Source organism: Rhodnius prolixus, unplaced genomic scaffold (assembly GCF_049639745.1).
Source record: "Rhodnius prolixus isolate KJV_2025 unplaced genomic scaffold, Rpr scaffold_5, whole genome shotgun sequence".
Taxonomy (NCBI): domain Eukaryota; kingdom Metazoa; phylum Arthropoda; class Insecta; order Hemiptera; family Reduviidae; genus Rhodnius; species Rhodnius prolixus.
Window position 1 is genome coordinate 44,015,915 of NW_027411624.1, and position 16,289 is coordinate 44,032,203.

Sequence of the window (16,289 nt, forward strand, 5' to 3'; positions counted from 1 at the left end):
TCATAAAGCCACAACTAATAAATTAAATCATTAGTACTCAGTAACTAATATCAATTATCAGTTAAAAAAAAAAGGTTTTAAATAAACTGTATCAATTTAACTTTTATTAAAATGGTTTGTGGGAATATATTTCAAAAGTATAATACTATTGATTACAACAGTTAATTTGAATTTATTCGAGCATCTCATAAAAAAATTGTGTATTAATTTAGGTATTTATTTTTTTTTTTTGTAATTTAAAAGCTTCTTATTCTTAACAGAAAGAAAATAAGTCATAAATTCTATTTTAACCATTCACACTGTCAGTTCTCTTCTCTGTGAACACGCGTTAGGATACTTTCCTTGTTACAAAATGTCTCCCGTAAGTAAACGTGTGCCTTTTTTTATTATACATTTACTATTATATTTTAAAATCCATAATTTAATTTTTAGTTCCCAAACATTTATATTGGGAGGTAACAATTTAAATAGAATTTATGTCATTCAAAATCAAGTTTTACGAAATCGTATCAAACCGATCCTTAATAACAAGAAATATTTCACTTGAATATTCTATGCAGTTTTTTTAACATTCAGATTTATTAAGAAGTTTTCCTTTTGTTTTTTCATTGTTTGCCACTTTATTTACTTATTTGATTGTTTTGATAAATCTGGATAATAGGTTGAGGAACAGGTTATGTTACATGGACTGACTTTCTCATGTGCCAAAATTTGTCATTAATAAGATAATTTCTTTTTTACATATAGGTTAAAAAGCCATCCGCGGCTAAAAAGACGCCAACAACCACGGTGACGTCTTCCAAAGCCGGGAAGACAACTGCCACCACACAAAAGACTGCTGGGGCTAAAGGTAGTGCAGCTACAACAACTCCGGCAGCCACTGCCAAGTCGAAAGCAGCTCCAGCTCCTGCAGTAGCCAATAAAACAGTGCCCCAACAAAAAAATAAAACAGCAACCACAAACGCCCCAGCACAAAAGCCAGCTGCTGCCAAACCAGCACCAGCAAAACTTCAGCAACAACAAAAAGCACCGCAAGCAAAAGGAGCCCAGGCTGCAAAAAGTGCGACCGCTAAAACAGCAGCTAAAACCGCAACACCTGCAGCAGCCTCTGCAAAACCGGCTGCAGCTGCGCCGACTGCTGCACCTCAACAAGCAGCTCCAACGACAAAGAAACCTGCCACTCCTGGAGGTGCTATTAAAAAAACTGTGGCGCCTCCCAAAAAAGTTCAACTTCATAAAAAGTCACATCAAGGAGTGAAAAAACAAATACTTAAAGGTAAAGGACAGAAAAAAAAGAAGGTATCGTTGAAGTTTATAATCGACTGTACACATCCCTATGAAGATAAAATTATGGATGTCGCAAATTTTGTGAGTACCTCGTTATATAAGTTCGATGGTAATTGTGAAAAGTGTTAATAAAAATATGTGATTTAAAATCTTTAATGTAAATGTGGTCTACAGGAAAAATACCTACAAGAACGGATCAAGGTGAACGGAAAAACCAATAATTTTGGTAATAATGTCACGTTAGAAAGGAATAAGATGAAAATTATTTTTACATCGGACATTCATTTTTCAAAAAGGTGAGAAATTACATTTTAGTTGTTAGTTTAATTGAAGACAAATTGCTTCTTGGTTGTTAGGCCCCTTTTCTAAAATTTTCTAAGTAGCATTTGAGCAGCTTAATTGTTTAAACCAAAAAAATAAAATATTACATTACAAAAAAAGTGTCATAAGGAAATCATAAAATTGTTTTCACTTGAACCTGTTGATACTTCCAAAGTCTTACTTTTGTCTGTTTAGTTCAGAAATATTTTTAGTGTTTGGAGCCAAATGTCATTTAATAATATAAGGATATTACAAGAAGGGTAATCATTCTTCTTGAAAAGATATAATAATAAGAATTAAATACGAAAACAACTTACGCATTGTGTGTTAAACTTTCAACGCCTTAAAGTAATTCCTTTTATTAAATCTTTCATGCAGATAATTCTTTGCAACATCTGCAAACATACACTTGTTTTTTAATGTCCGTACTCAAAAGGGCCAACTGACAAATTGTATTTCATTGTTCATTTCAAATAATTAACATTGTAGCGAGCGTTACAACAAGTTGTGGGAATGGATTGACAAACGAAAACTGAATCGTACTATTCAAAAAGGTGCAATTCCGGGAAATCTGTATTCCCTTCAAATGATTACAAAAAGGAAGGATTACTGAAACCGATTATCTGTAAAAGTGACATTAAACTTATTAGAGATAATCCAATATGTCAGTAGAAAATTACTGATTTCCATTGTTCGTTCCGGCTTTTTGCAATTTACATGTCCAAGTTTCTTAATCCTTTTCTTGAGACTCCAGCAACCACTAGAATGACAGAACTGGGATTTTATTAATTTTTCATTTGTTATGAAATTTTATTGTTCTGGATTCATATTTTTCACTGTTGCCAAGAATTAAGCGTTCTCGTAACACAGTGTTTCTTTAAATTTCTTATATTAGCAATTTAAACAAAAAAAAATCTAGATCCTGTTGTTTTTGAAAGCTCTACAATTTAATAAACATACCCAAATTAAGCTTCAAGCTCTCGTTTGCTACGTTGTTTACAGTTATAAAAAGTCAGACTAAAGTTATTAGCTATGTATGGAATTTTGAAATAACTGTTGAACTTTGTAAAATCTTTACAGCAACAGGAACTCCTTTCATAATCTGATACGAGTATAATCCGATTTCTAAGAATTGTTTTATATAATGAAGTTTATTTTAAAATTAACTGTGGAGCCAGAAAAGCGTTTTAATAGACAAGTAGTATTTTTTTTTTCTTCCACTTCAACTTTTTTACAAAATATTTTGTAAAATTTAATGAACACAGTTCGTTTATTATATCAAGTATTACTTATTTTGCAGATATTTGAAATATTTAACGAAGAAATACCTAAAAAAGAACAACCTTAGGGATTGGCTAAGAGTTGTAGCTAGTGCCAAGGATACCTATGAGCTTAGGTATTTCCAGGTATGTTAATTTGTTGAGTTATTTTTAGGTGGTTGTTATTGTATTCAAATAGATTAGCCAATTATTCTTACATAACTTTAAGAGTAACAAGCTTTTTTTGGTTGTAAATCATTTTCTGTAAATGTAAATAAGTTTATGTAAAGACCACTAATGCTAAAAGTAGTCTATTAAGGGTTCCTCTTACAATTAAGGGCTAATTTGCAAAAAAAAAAAAAACTTACCCTCAGATTCTGAGAATACAAGAAACCATTACTGCTAGATTCAGTGAGGAAGGGCAATGGATTCTAGCATCATTTAAGCATGGGCAGTAGTTAATTAGGTCTGCTTGGTAGCCTGAATGCTACCCCTCTTGGCGTCGTGGTTTAAATGTACGTGGTTTAACGCAAGTTTTTATCACAGTTGGTTTAATGTCTACAGCTGAAGCTCTCGTTATGTAAGCTATGATGTAGCTTGCTTTGTCAAAGTTATCATCCAGGTCTATGCTTTAGAAGCATTAGTGGCTAGGCTCAAGTACAATCGCATATTCTTTTTTTAAAATTTTCAGGCTAAGCTCTCCTATCTGGGGAAGGAGATTAGGTTTAACAGGAATCCTTTTCCCTTAGGATTTGCTTGATTTTTTGAATGTTTGGACAGCTGTGAATCTTCGAGTTTTTTAGTCCGGAACTGAATTTTGGTCTAAGACTCGACTTCAATTTTTTTTTTTTGCTGGCCCATAGCCACCAGTCATCCAGAACACGGCAAGCGCATTAAATGCTATGTATTGAGTATATCTTTTGTTCATTATTAATTCTGGAGTACTCATCTAACTAACTTCTAATATCTTGCACATCTTTTGTTTCTGAGGCAACTGTTATTTGTTTTTCGGCGTACTGGAGAGAACGTTTCTTTATCCTTAACAGATTCACCCAGCTTCCAGAAGGGCATGTTTAACAAAAAAATATAACCAGCAGATACTCTGCTTTATTTTCGATTCATTTAGATCTTTGTTTACTAGGAAATTTAAGGAGTTTTCCCTTGTCATATTAACGCTCCACTTAATTTCTTACAAGAGACTGGATTGCTAAATGAGGGAGGTAACTTTTTATTCCTATTTTATGCAACGCTTTCCACATTTCGCTTTGAGTTGTGATGTGTTGTTGGCTCTCTACAGATTCACAAAAATAATTCAAAGATTCTTAATTACCTTTATCGTTATTATTTTGAGGCAGAATATGAGATTGTGCTTGATCTTTCCGCACGAAAAGCAGCCAGCTTCACTAATTCTTGGTTTTCGTCGTCCTTAAGCCATGTTTAAAAAAAAATCCATACGGTAAAGGTAAATGGATACTTAGGATGCGTGACTTTCGTCACGTTAAGTTCGTCCTTGCCACAAGTAATATAATTTAACTTAAAAATCAGGGTTGAATGTTAATTTTACTACAGCTTCCAAGATCAAGTACTCCTTTTTGCCAAAGAGATTTTGAATTTTTTAATCAATAATTGTTATATAATTAACAATATTTTTGTTTTATTTGTTTTCAGTTTAATAGTCAAGATGACGATGATGAAGAAGATAATGATTAAACTGGTTAAAAGTGCTCTTTTATTGTCTTTAATAAAACTTTAAAACTTTTGAAACATTTTATTTACCTTTGTGGATCCAACTTTTGTGTTTTTGTTTCCTCAAATAAAACGAATTTAAAACTAAAAGAACGTGATTAAGATACTAGCATTACTACTGCTTGCAAACTAAGATCTATTGTCGTACCAGTCGATTCCTGGATTTTGGCCTTTCTTATTGTTTACTGGTTATTAACTGTTTGCTGGTAGCCTACGTCCTCGACATCTATTTTGGTAGTTGGGACGTAAAGGCCATATATCTTTATTACTTTTTATTGACAGATTAAGATAATAGATTTAATATTCTGTTAATCGGAATCGAAGTATTGTGGCAGGTCAAGTTTGGAAAATGAGTTCTATTCATGTAGTGTTTGTCGCAAAAAGGTTTGTGTAATCCAATTCAAAAATGTATAGTAAAAAAAGAAAATCAACCTTGAACTATGTTTAAGGGATGCCAGAGAATCCAAATAAGCAATCTATGGTTTTCTTTAAGCATGGAATGTTACTAATATATTTTGACTGTAGATATCATATCATAAAAAAATCCAGGCCGTAATGGTCTTGTAATTGGAGGCGAAAATCTTTTGAAAGAAAGAATTCTGCGTTATTCTATCTGTGCTTGACCGACTTAATTGAGAAATTTTCTAATTTGTGTGGAGACAGTCGCAAGATTTTGTGAGGAAGTATAACTCTCTCAAAATCCTTTATTTCTTAGAGAGGGCAAAGAACCAGAAGGACAATTTGCTTTTAAAAAAAATATCTTAAATAAAGAGCAATAATTTACCCTAGCATACAGTGACATTAAAAATTGGCAAATGTTCTCTAAAATGGGAATAATTTTGTCAAATTGCACAAGTAATATATGTTTTAGTTAATTAAGTTTATTTAACTTTCCCTCTGTGACAGCATCTATAAATTGATTTTGTAGTAAATTATTTTTAAAAAATACATGGATACGAAGTATCCTATGTGAGTGACCAAAAAAAAGCTAGGGGCGAGATATGTTTCGTCTGATAAACAAAATAGAAATTAATTATGAGCTAGGACCATAAAATAAAATTTTGATGACTCTAGAAAAATGATTCTGGAATGACTGGTTCAAATGACAATTATAAAGTGATGGTTGGAATAGATTCAAGATAGGAAAAGTTTTGCCCCTCTTTTAATTTCAAATGCTGTCTCATATGTTTACAAATATAATACGCTATTTAAATTATGAGTCGTAATATATTATTTACATTTACCATGTCAATGTTTATTATTTATTTAGATGTCACGAAAACTCTTATTGATTGGATAATAAAAACGTATTTTAAATGTGTAAGTTGTCAAACATAAATGTTTTTAAAATCATTTTAATAATTATAGATAAAGTTTAAAAAGTTTATTTCTCATTTCTTTAAGATTGTAAAATAAGATAACTTTTACAAATTTTCAATTACCAATCCTTTTGAATATTACTAAACTAACCACTACACTACAGCATTATTTAAAAAACACCATTTATCAAATATCACGTAAGATGATTTAGTTAGAATCTAATGGATTTAAATTAGCTTTAGTTAAATATAACAAATGAAAATAATAAATTTCTAAAGTTTTTATTTCTTTAACGAATAATTATTATCTTTTTTTAAGCAATTTCTTAGGGACTACGTTATCATTTAGGGCGGATGATTATTATTTTATTGCCAAGTAACTACAGCTGATCGCTAGCCCTGTTCATGATTGTCTACAAAATACTAGTGACTGCGCAGTAAACAATATTTCTTTAAACAAACTGATTGAGGATACATTTTTTTGGTTAGTTTTTGTTTAGAAAGTTTAATTTTAATTACAATTGAAATGAAGTTTCAATATAAAGAAGAGCATCCATTTGAAAAGAGAAAAGCTGAAGGGGAAAAAATTAGACGAAAATATGCTGATCGTGTACCCGTAAGTTATTTATTATTTTTACAGGATTATGTCCTTGAAGTTGTGTAAGAACAAAAGACAATTTTAAGTATAATTTTTTTTTTTCTTTCTCTTCTAAAAATAATAAATTAATTCATCTTGTATTTTGGCACCTCTTTATTCTTAAATCCTATTTTTATGTTTAATTTGTACCTTCAAGTTGTGTTCATGGATAGTTCAGTATTGATGGTGCAACATTATTCTATAATTGATGCAGTTAAACTTCGAATTGAAGAATCAACATAATTATTTTCCTTTTATTGCAAAGAAGAGCTTTGGATTCTTTTTTTCTTCCTTAGGTGATTGTAGAAAAAGCTCCAAAGGCTAGAATTGGTGACCTGGATAAAAAGAAATATTTGGTACCATCTGATCTGACAGTAGGTCAATTTTACTTCCTGATCAGGAAAAGGGTACAATTACGTCCAGATGATGCCCTATTCTTTTTTGTGAACAATGTAATCCCACCGACAAGCGCAACAATGGGATCATTATATCAGGCAATTAAAATTAATTTTGTATTTTCACCAGTTTAAGTAAACTAGGTTTCCAAAAACGTTTTTAAAAAAATCATTTTTTCTTGATTTTTTTTTTTTATAGGAACATCATGAAGAAGATTTTTTCCTTTATATTGCGTATAGTGATGAAAATGTCTATGGTAAATAGGAAAGCTAAACAATGGCATCAATAATTTTTATACAATTCCTTGTATCGTCGTTTCTGTAATCTATTTTCTTGCTCCCCCCCGTTTTTTTTTTGTTTTGAAATATATTCTTGCACATCATTTTTTTTTTTTTCTTTGTATTGTTAATTAATTTAAGTATCGTAATTATTTCAAGTAATTGTGATAAACGACCCGGGACCAAAATCTATAATCCCCCTTCATAGTCGTATCCCCCTCTTTGCTAAATTCGATCTACTCGACGTCTGCCTACCGTAGGCCAGTTATCTGTATTTAAAATCAAATTGCTGGTTTTCCATTTCCTATTCGTGCTGCGTAGGCACCTTCACTGTTAATGGCGATTGCTTAACTTTCGTTCGATGTGTTGTACTCAGTGCAGGCAATTTTTGCTTTGGTTATATTGTAACCTATCTAAAATATTGTTCAAGTGAAGGTACTTAAGCTTCGGATGGCCGACCAATTAACCACCCTTACAAATTGTATTATTGAGTTTCTATCTGAAAATATGAACTTTTGAGGTTCACTGGATTCGAAAATGAAATTAGTGCATGGTATTTTTTTTTTTTTTTATAGCTTTTTAATTAAACAGAATGTCTTGAAAATACGAAGTATCTCAGACTAAAATAACATTTATTATATTTTTCATCCATATTCTGATATTGGTTGGTTCACTAAGTTTGAGTTGGTAACTTCCATTTATGAAACTTTACGTTGTTCCCTTACTTAGTGAAAAAGAGAAAAATAGATACTTGTTATTATCTCTAATAATATTATATTGTACTTTGTGTCAAACAGTAATGTCTTTTCCCTGTTTGGATTCCCTTTGTATAAAATTTCATTCTTATGAGCTAAGAATCTGTGAAAAATCCCAGAAATGTTCTTATAAAGGTTAATTATTGTCAACCTTACGTCTTTTAAGTGTTTCCCCTACCCTTTCGGTTTTCTCACTTTGGTACACTAAGATTAGTTTATCTTTTGTTCTTATTAAGAAAAAAAAAATCTAGAATTTTCTCACAAACTAACTGAAAAGAGAATTTTTGAAACATTTAATTTCTGTAAACATTATGTAATTGTTAGTTCATGAGATCATCCATTACAGGCTTCAAGATACTTGTTTGTTTTTGTTTTGTTTTATGTATCATGAGTAGCAAAAAATGTTCAAGTACTTTTTGTTGAACCACTTTTACAAACTCATGTTAACTAAAAATATATATTTTCAGAAAGAAACTCATTAATTTTGAATAATTTTATTCAAATGGTGCGTATAAGAAAAAAATAACATCTTATATCAATACGTTGTATGGAGAAATCGGAGTTGAGTAGTCACGTATCAGTTTAAAAGTTGCCAAATGGCTGTACTTTGAAACATATTTATAGATGGATTTTTTTTTTTTTGAATACATTCATTGTATGATACAATGGTGTTCAACGGAGAGAATGTGCGACTTATTTGTAACAATATTTACATGGGTTCAGGGATTTTTGTACAGTACATTTGCAAAGTGTGTGTGTATAATATACACATACATATATTTGTGTGAAAGTAATCGGAAACCCAAAACATCTTTGGCTTCGTACATCCGAAGAGAGGTTGTTGGGAAGGCAGGTAATTACGTTGGTCCCGTAAAATATCGCAATTACTTTTGAGTTTTGTCTTTTAATGTAGCCTAAGAAAAAAAAAAATTGAAATGAAATGTGATTTTGCTTTCGAAGTGTTTAAAAGCCTGGTCTATGGCTTTTATTTTTTTGCGAGAAGGGTGGTTTTGTTTTTCAAATTAGTTTTTAGATTAAAGATAACTATAACTATTACAAGAGATTTCTGTTATATAAATAAAATGATATATATACATAAATATAAACTTTATATCGAAATGTTTGTGAAATAGTTTCTAAATTTAGTGTAATTTAATCTCATCACCTTTTTCTTTTTATACTAGTATCTTTTTTTTGTGCACTAATTAAGTTGTATAAAAGTTTTATTTTTAGAAAATTTGTATATTATTTGTACACAAAATGAGTTAAATACAATCATATTTTTATCTGCCAATCGTAATTATTATTTTTTTTTTTTCTCATGGGTGTACTTTAAAAAACAAAAAATATTATCTTCAGTCATATATTGAAATTCTTCAACAATTGTATCATTTATATCTATTGTTTTTTAGGTTATTTAATTTACATAAGTAGTTAATAAAAAGCAAAGCAAACTCTATATAATTGATACAAGAACATGGGCCTCTTTAATATACAGTTCTGAACAAAACATGTTTACATGGGATAGATTCTTCAAGGTTTTAGTTGTAAGCCACATGCTGTTCAGTATAACTACTTCTAGGCTTATGTGAGTTATAATTGAGTTTTTTTTCTGAACGTAAATACATTAAATTTTGTTTTAAAAGGGAGGCATGCAATTTTTATTCTGATAATGAATTTTATTATGCCGTTTTAAAACTATTTATATATGTGGTTTTTAGAATTATGTCAGTAAATTTTCGTTCACGTTTGTAAAAGACATAAAATAAGTCTTCTCACTTATGAAAGTTAAAAGGTTTATATCGTAGCGCCCAGACATCTTCAAATGTTTTGATGAACTATTTGGAAGCTTGAAAACAGTAAATTACTTCTCGATTTGCAAACCTCGAGACTATTTCTTACCGTCTATAAGTTTTTACTGCCTAACATCAGCTTGAATTTGATAATTCTTATGTTTCTTCTGTTAAAACAGTGTTTCTTTTTATACTTTTTATTAAAAACAATAAACGAACTTGCTAGACTAGACTCTGAAGGCCGTTATAATTTTTTTAATTCTACAACGAAGTTTAAATTGTTAGTTACAGCTTTTCTTTTCTTTTTTGCAGATTATTTGAATCACCCTTGTTAATAAAACTGTTTTGTTAACCAGTTCCTTAGTTGGGCTAGAGTATTTCAGGTCGTACCGTACACAAAAGTTTTGATGGATAAAATAACTTAAAAACTTTTCAATATAAGAAAAGATTCTGCCCTTAAAGTAAATAATACAGTTTATCCAATTGGCCGAAGGGCATACCACGCTTAAACCCTAAAAGTTAAATAAACAATGCTGAAGACGAAGGAGTTTTGAAAACAGGGACATTCCAGATTCCAGCTGATCTCCCATTCGTAGCTACAAACTTTCCTATTATTCCCTGCTAACTTCCTACATTACATCAATCATTACAGTAGCCATCATTAATTTAACTTGGTATAGTTATTTATAATAAATATTCTAGTCTTTATTCAAGTTTTATAAAGTTTACTGTTATGTAGTTTTGGCTTTATATTCATTTCAATTTATATTTTTCCCTTTGCAGAGACGGCTGACATTGGGTTGACTGTTTTTTTAGAAAGAAAGGCTGGTCTGCATAGAATTCTGTCGAGAGAAATAGGGCAGTCCATCATCGATTAGATCTAATATTTGAAAACGTTCTTTTAACTAGGGTTATTATTTTTTTTAATTAGAATTATGTAATAAATTATTTGATAATATAAGGTTTTTTTTTTTCGAAGGTTAATACTTGTAATAAGGCGTATTTGATACATTTTTTTTTGAAATATCGGACATAATGTAAAGAGAATTAATTACTGTTCTTAATAGCTCAGTTTAACTAAAAACAGCGTATTACCAAAGCAAACAATAGTTTTAATAGTCGATACAATTTACATCAGAAAATCCTCATTAAACATAACACAATGCGACATAAATCTGAGACCTTTAAATCAAACTTCTGTTAAACGTTACAATAAATGATGAATACAATTAAATATTATTAATTAAATATTATTATTAATTGTTGTTCATTCATTCATTCGAAAGCTCGGCAAAATAAATTTTTCTAGACTGAAATGGCAGTTATTTTTTCAATCCCATTATTATTAATAATTTAATGTCCACTTGTTGCTAATTAATAAGCATTAGTAAAATTAAATATTTTCTCAATATAGATGCGTTAACGGGTAGATAGTTGGTTCATAGAAGAAACCTGGAGCTGGAAATGACCTCTGGAATAGTCACTCCTACTCTTCCCTCGAATAGGTAATCCGTTGATCAGCAGTAATGAGGATGGAATGATTAATTATTACCCATTGCGAACATTGTAATTGTCGGAGTGACTATTTAAAGTAAACAACTGTGACAATGTTCTGCTTTATCAACATGAAAACTACTTAAGTCATAATCGTTTGACTCGTGAAGTGAGAGCCATTAGGGTGCACTAATCACCTGCCCTAAAATAATGTGATAGAATTTACCATCGGAGGGAAGAGCAAATTGTTTTGTGACATTTATTGTTTTTAAAGAATTGTCTTTAAAAGATCTTCGTTAAAAATTGAATTGAAATAAAGGAGCAAAAATGAACACGTGTGTGAATTAATTGAACTATTATTTTCTAAAATAAATACTTGTTTAGATAAGCAGTACACACCATGCTCTAAATAATGAATATTGTAAATTTATAATTCATTCTGGCGCAAAAATAAAGAGAAAATGAAATCTAAGAGACAAACTGATAATTGAAGTTATCGATTTTTACTTTTTTTGTTTTTATTGGTATAGGAGTTAAGAGAGGGAATTGAAACAAAATAGTAAGAAAAACCTTATAAATTCCTGTCGTGATCTGTGTTATTTTTATATTTTAAATTTTTTCGATTTTTATCTATTTTCTTTTTTTCTATTTAATTTTTGTAACAACTCAATCATTTCACATAACAATGCAAAGTATTTGGCACTCCAAGAGGGGGGGGGGGGTATTGTTAGAAAAGGAGAGTAGTTACCAACACATTAACTACTAGTTTTTTTTAAAAAAATATAATTTTTTAATATTTCAAGATATTTTCTTATACACCTCTACATTTATTTATTTTTTTAAAAGTTTCCCCAAATAGGAGGACTTTTTTATATTTAATATCAATGATTACATTTACGTTAAAAAAAAATTAAATTCATGAATAAATTTAACTTCTGTTCGTAGCAATGAAAAGGGAAACAAATATTCTATTTATTGGAATGTGCCTACTTTTCAATGCCATAAATACGGTTACAATTTCACCAATTTAACCGATTATGGAATTATACAGAACACTGCCGATAAATTTCAAGGAGATCGTATAGCAATTATGTATGATCCAGGTTATTATCCAGCAATCATTGATGGTAAATTTCGAAATGGTGGTGTACCACAAGAAGGAAACCTTAGTAAACATTTGGTATTATTTAAAAAAGATCTAGAAAAAGCTGTACCTGATCCCAATTTTAAAGGTAAACTTACAAAAAAAAAACAAAAAAAACGCATTTTATTCAAAAAAGAAAAAAAATATTTTTATTCGTTTTTATTTAATTGAAAAACAAACCTACAGGAATTGGCATAATTGATTTTGAACGTTGGCGCCCAATTTATAGAGAAAATTGGGCCTCTCTTGATATTTATCGACAAGTATCTAAGGAAATTGAAGCAAAGAAACATCCTGAATTGAGTAAATCTGCAATTGAGAAAAAGGTAGGCTAAAGTTAATATTTGAATAATTGAATGTAATATGTCATTGAATTTCAAGTTTTGGTTAAGTGAAAAGAAGCTGTCTTGTTATCCCACATACTATAAAATTATTTTGAAATTTGCACGTCAATTAAAAATTTTTTTTTTTTTTAAATTAAATCCTAAAAAATTGGTGAAATTACAGTCCGAACCTTGAGCCAAACCAGTATTTCACAGTGACATAAAATGTGCACTCTGTTTCATTATCTTGTTGACAGAACTTTTTTTTTTTTTCTATTTACAATGACCTGTGAGTGTGCTTAATCTCAAGCCAATGGACACCCGGCCTTGCCGCAGTAAGTTTGACTAATTAACTGCTGATAGATTAACTCGTTCGCCTATAAAATCAGATGGATTCTTTTTAGAACGTTTCAAAAATTGCTGCAAAATTCTTTTTCTTATTTATTTTTAGCCAGTATTTAAACCAATTCTCTACACACAACTTTTACAAAGCTTTCATAATTATTCTTGCGGTGAAAATACTACGAAATGCACTCTAGTAACTATATGAAGAAATCTGTTCGAATGAAATAGTTGCCCGTGGCGAGTGACTAACTACGTTATAGCGAGACATATGTGATACCAATGCAAATCTTCATTGATAGCATCGCAATCTTTTTGTGCGGGCAAACTTCTTACCTTGTTTTAGCACTTTCTGATGAAATAATTCCAATTTTCAGGCAGCAAGAAGATTTGAAAAATATGCTTTTTCCTTCTTTAATGACACCTTAGCATTAGCTATTGAATTAAGACCGAAAGCAAAATGGGGCTACTATGCATTTCCATATTGTTTTAATTTCACACCTAAAAATGCCCAAAAAGAATGTACAAATGTTGTAAAAGAAGATAATAACAGGTAAGAATTTTAAAATTTTGAGTTTGTTTTCAAAATGAAATTTACATAATTGTAAATTTTTACAACTATTTAACAAAAAAATTAAATTCTGTTATTTAATTAGATCAACCTGGATGTATAAAACTGGCACATCAATTTTCCCATCCGTTTATTTGCCACAGAATAAATTAAGCGAAAAAAAGAAGGCCCAGCTGATAGAATACAGGATATTGGAAAGCATTAGAATAACTGAAATGAGCGGTACAAAATTGAGTGTATTACCATATGTGCATTACAAGTACACAGATACTCATGCCTTCCTTTCAAAGGTTGTAAACTTCTTTACTATTTTCTTTCTCTTATCCCTCGTAAAAGTATGTTTTGCATTCGGGTAGATTACCAACTATAAGTTTTACCCGTACGTGTATGGTTTTAATCATGAAAGAGAACTGCAATGGGAAGTAGTTGTATTTAGGCTACGTGTAGACTATCAACTCACATTTAGTCCCGTTACCATTCAAGAACACCAGGGCTGAGATGAGAAGTACAGCGACTTCCTCAGTTTCTTGTAGCAGGAGTCAATATTTTTTTTGGGAACGTAAACGTAGTAATGCACGAATTTTCCTAGATGATAAAACAAGAGCTTCATTTTACTGGCCACATTTTCACAAAGTGTTTCGAAGCTAGTCTCATCCAAAAAATTATTATTTATTAAAAAAATTCAGACTGTTCAAAACGTTTCGAATGAAAAAGAGAAACTGTTGAGAGTAATTTCACTCCTGAAACTTTGCGATATTTTTAGAAAGGAAAATTTAGGAGAAATAACAAAGTGTTGAATATTTCTAATTTATTTTAATATAACTAGGAAATATTATCTATAAGTATATATTTAGATTTTGGTTGCCATTTCTGACTTCTTTTAGGTTGAAATGTTTAAACAAAACAACAAAATTGATAAATTCTATAACATGAACATAGAACTTGTATTTCTTATACTATATCTTTGGTTATTGTACTATTGCTGAAAATCATCTAAATAAAATTTACTTAAACTCTTTTCAAAACATATGTACAACAAAACAAAACTATCTTAAGATAAATAAAATTATTTCAATGTACAAATTTCCAACACTATTTACGTGCTTTGTTTCTGTTTTAGTTCATTTTTATCTGGTTTTCATTGTCTTGCTACTAAACTATAATTAGAACATTTACTGGTTTTTATCATGACTTTAGTAAATAGTTCCATCTTAATTTTTTTCTAAAGGAGGTTATCAAATGAAATTACGTAATGAATTTCAATTTATAACTCACCTGAATTCATTTACCTGTCAATTTTAGTGCTAGTTTTTTACTTCCTTAATGAAAATAAATTTATCAATTGAAAATTTTATTTAAGAATGGTCAAATTTATACATAAAGTTAACTCTAGTGTAAGCAATAACGCAAAATATAGATTAAGCCTAGATATCTGGGTCACTCACATTATCTACTAAAGGCGAAAGCCCTTTGTTTAATTTTTAGAAAATTGTAAGAGTTACATATTATGCATTTATAAAAATATTTTAAAATTATTGTTGACTTTCAATAACTTTTTTCTACGTTTTAATTTAGTTACATTCCACCACTTATTAGAGTGCGTTTATCTTATGGAACAAAAGTTTTTAAGGTTAAGATTTTGCTAAATTTGGTAAAGATCTACACTGGTTCGGTTGTTAATAATTTGTACATGATGAAAGGTATAGATATATGAAAATAGAATCAAATTTTACAGGCTGCAGAATTTCTAGATATTCCAATGCAGTAGGAAATCTAAAGTGAGAAATATGTTTTGGTTGTATTTATTGCTCTGGGCTTTAAAGAATACATGATTTCTGCAAAATAATTATAATATATAAAATGAAAATGATAAGTTATCCTGAAGTCAAAGGCTATAGAAACAGTTTATATGGCCAAAAGGAGAGACAAAAATAAAAACTCAACTGAAGCTTTAACAAAAATGTTGTAGTAAACATGGTTGTAGAAATGAAATCTGTCAACAAAGAGCAAGGATCGTTATTGACACTTTTGCTTAATCCGAACGGGCATTTAGTGCAATGAAAGATATTGGGCAAAACTTGTTCAGATCTAATGATTTTTTTTATTAAATGGGAATCTCTAATTCAGTTTTGTTATTAATTACTTAATTAATTAATGTAAAATCTTCTTTTAATAAACAATCATCGTTTAGACCGGCTCCTACAAAACAAGATAAAAATAAATTTAAAAATAATGCCATAAGACAGTTTTTTAGATAATTTTTCTTATCGCGATTTATATTTTCGTGTTTCCTATTTTATATAAAAATATTTCTGAAATCAATCCTTAGAGCTTAATATTAATAATTTATTTTATTTTAGGCTGACTTGATAAACAGTTTTTTGGTGCCAAAGAGAACCGGAGCAGATGGTGTAATTATCTGGGGTTCTTCACACGATGTAGATTCTGCTAAACAATGTTCCCGATTATCTGATTATGTTGAGAAAGTAATTGGACCAATATTGAAACAATCTAGTTTTATGCAGCATCCTAATGATGTATTTTATTAATAATAATATTGTAGATTTTGATATGTTGTAGCACAATTTTTTACCGATTTCTAAATTTTATAAATCATCAGAGAT

At 29.8% G+C, this 16,289-nt stretch overlaps 3 protein-coding genes across 3 annotated transcripts; all 3 read left to right on the forward strand.

The window, feature by feature from the left end:
- The first annotated feature begins 204 nt into the window (after nt 1–204).
- Nucleotides 205–4,631, forward strand: LOC141458280 (uncharacterized). Its single transcript, XM_074136044.1, has 5 exons — nt 205–361; nt 748–1,368; nt 1,462–1,583; nt 2,909–3,014; nt 4,536–4,631. Exons 1-5 carry the CDS (start codon nt 353–355, stop codon nt 4,575–4,577), a joined length of 900 nt encoding a protein of 299 aa, XP_073992145.1. The 5' UTR covers nt 205–352; the 3' UTR covers nt 4,578–4,631.
- A 1,672-nt stretch (nt 4,632–6,303) lies between these two features.
- On the forward strand, nt 6,304–9,292 carry Atg8a (GABA type A receptor-associated protein autophagy-related 8a). Its single transcript, XM_074136046.1, has 3 exons — nt 6,304–6,548; nt 6,866–7,063; nt 7,164–9,292. The coding sequence occupies exons 1-3, from the start codon at nt 6,459–6,461 to the stop codon at nt 7,227–7,229; spliced, it is 354 nt and encodes a 117-aa protein (XP_073992147.1). The 5' UTR covers nt 6,304–6,458; the 3' UTR covers nt 7,230–9,292.
- A 64-nt stretch (nt 9,293–9,356) lies between these two features.
- Nucleotides 9,357–16,235, forward strand: LOC141458278 (hyaluronidase A-like). The gene is made up of 6 exons (XM_074136041.1): nt 9,357–9,586; nt 12,231–12,517; nt 12,616–12,755; nt 13,472–13,647; nt 13,751–13,955; nt 16,026–16,235. The coding sequence occupies exons 1-6, from the start codon at nt 9,510–9,512 to the stop codon at nt 16,212–16,214; spliced, it is 1,074 nt and encodes a 357-aa protein (XP_073992142.1). The 5' UTR covers nt 9,357–9,509; the 3' UTR covers nt 16,215–16,235.
- The last annotated feature ends 54 nt before the right edge of the window (nt 16,236–16,289 follow it).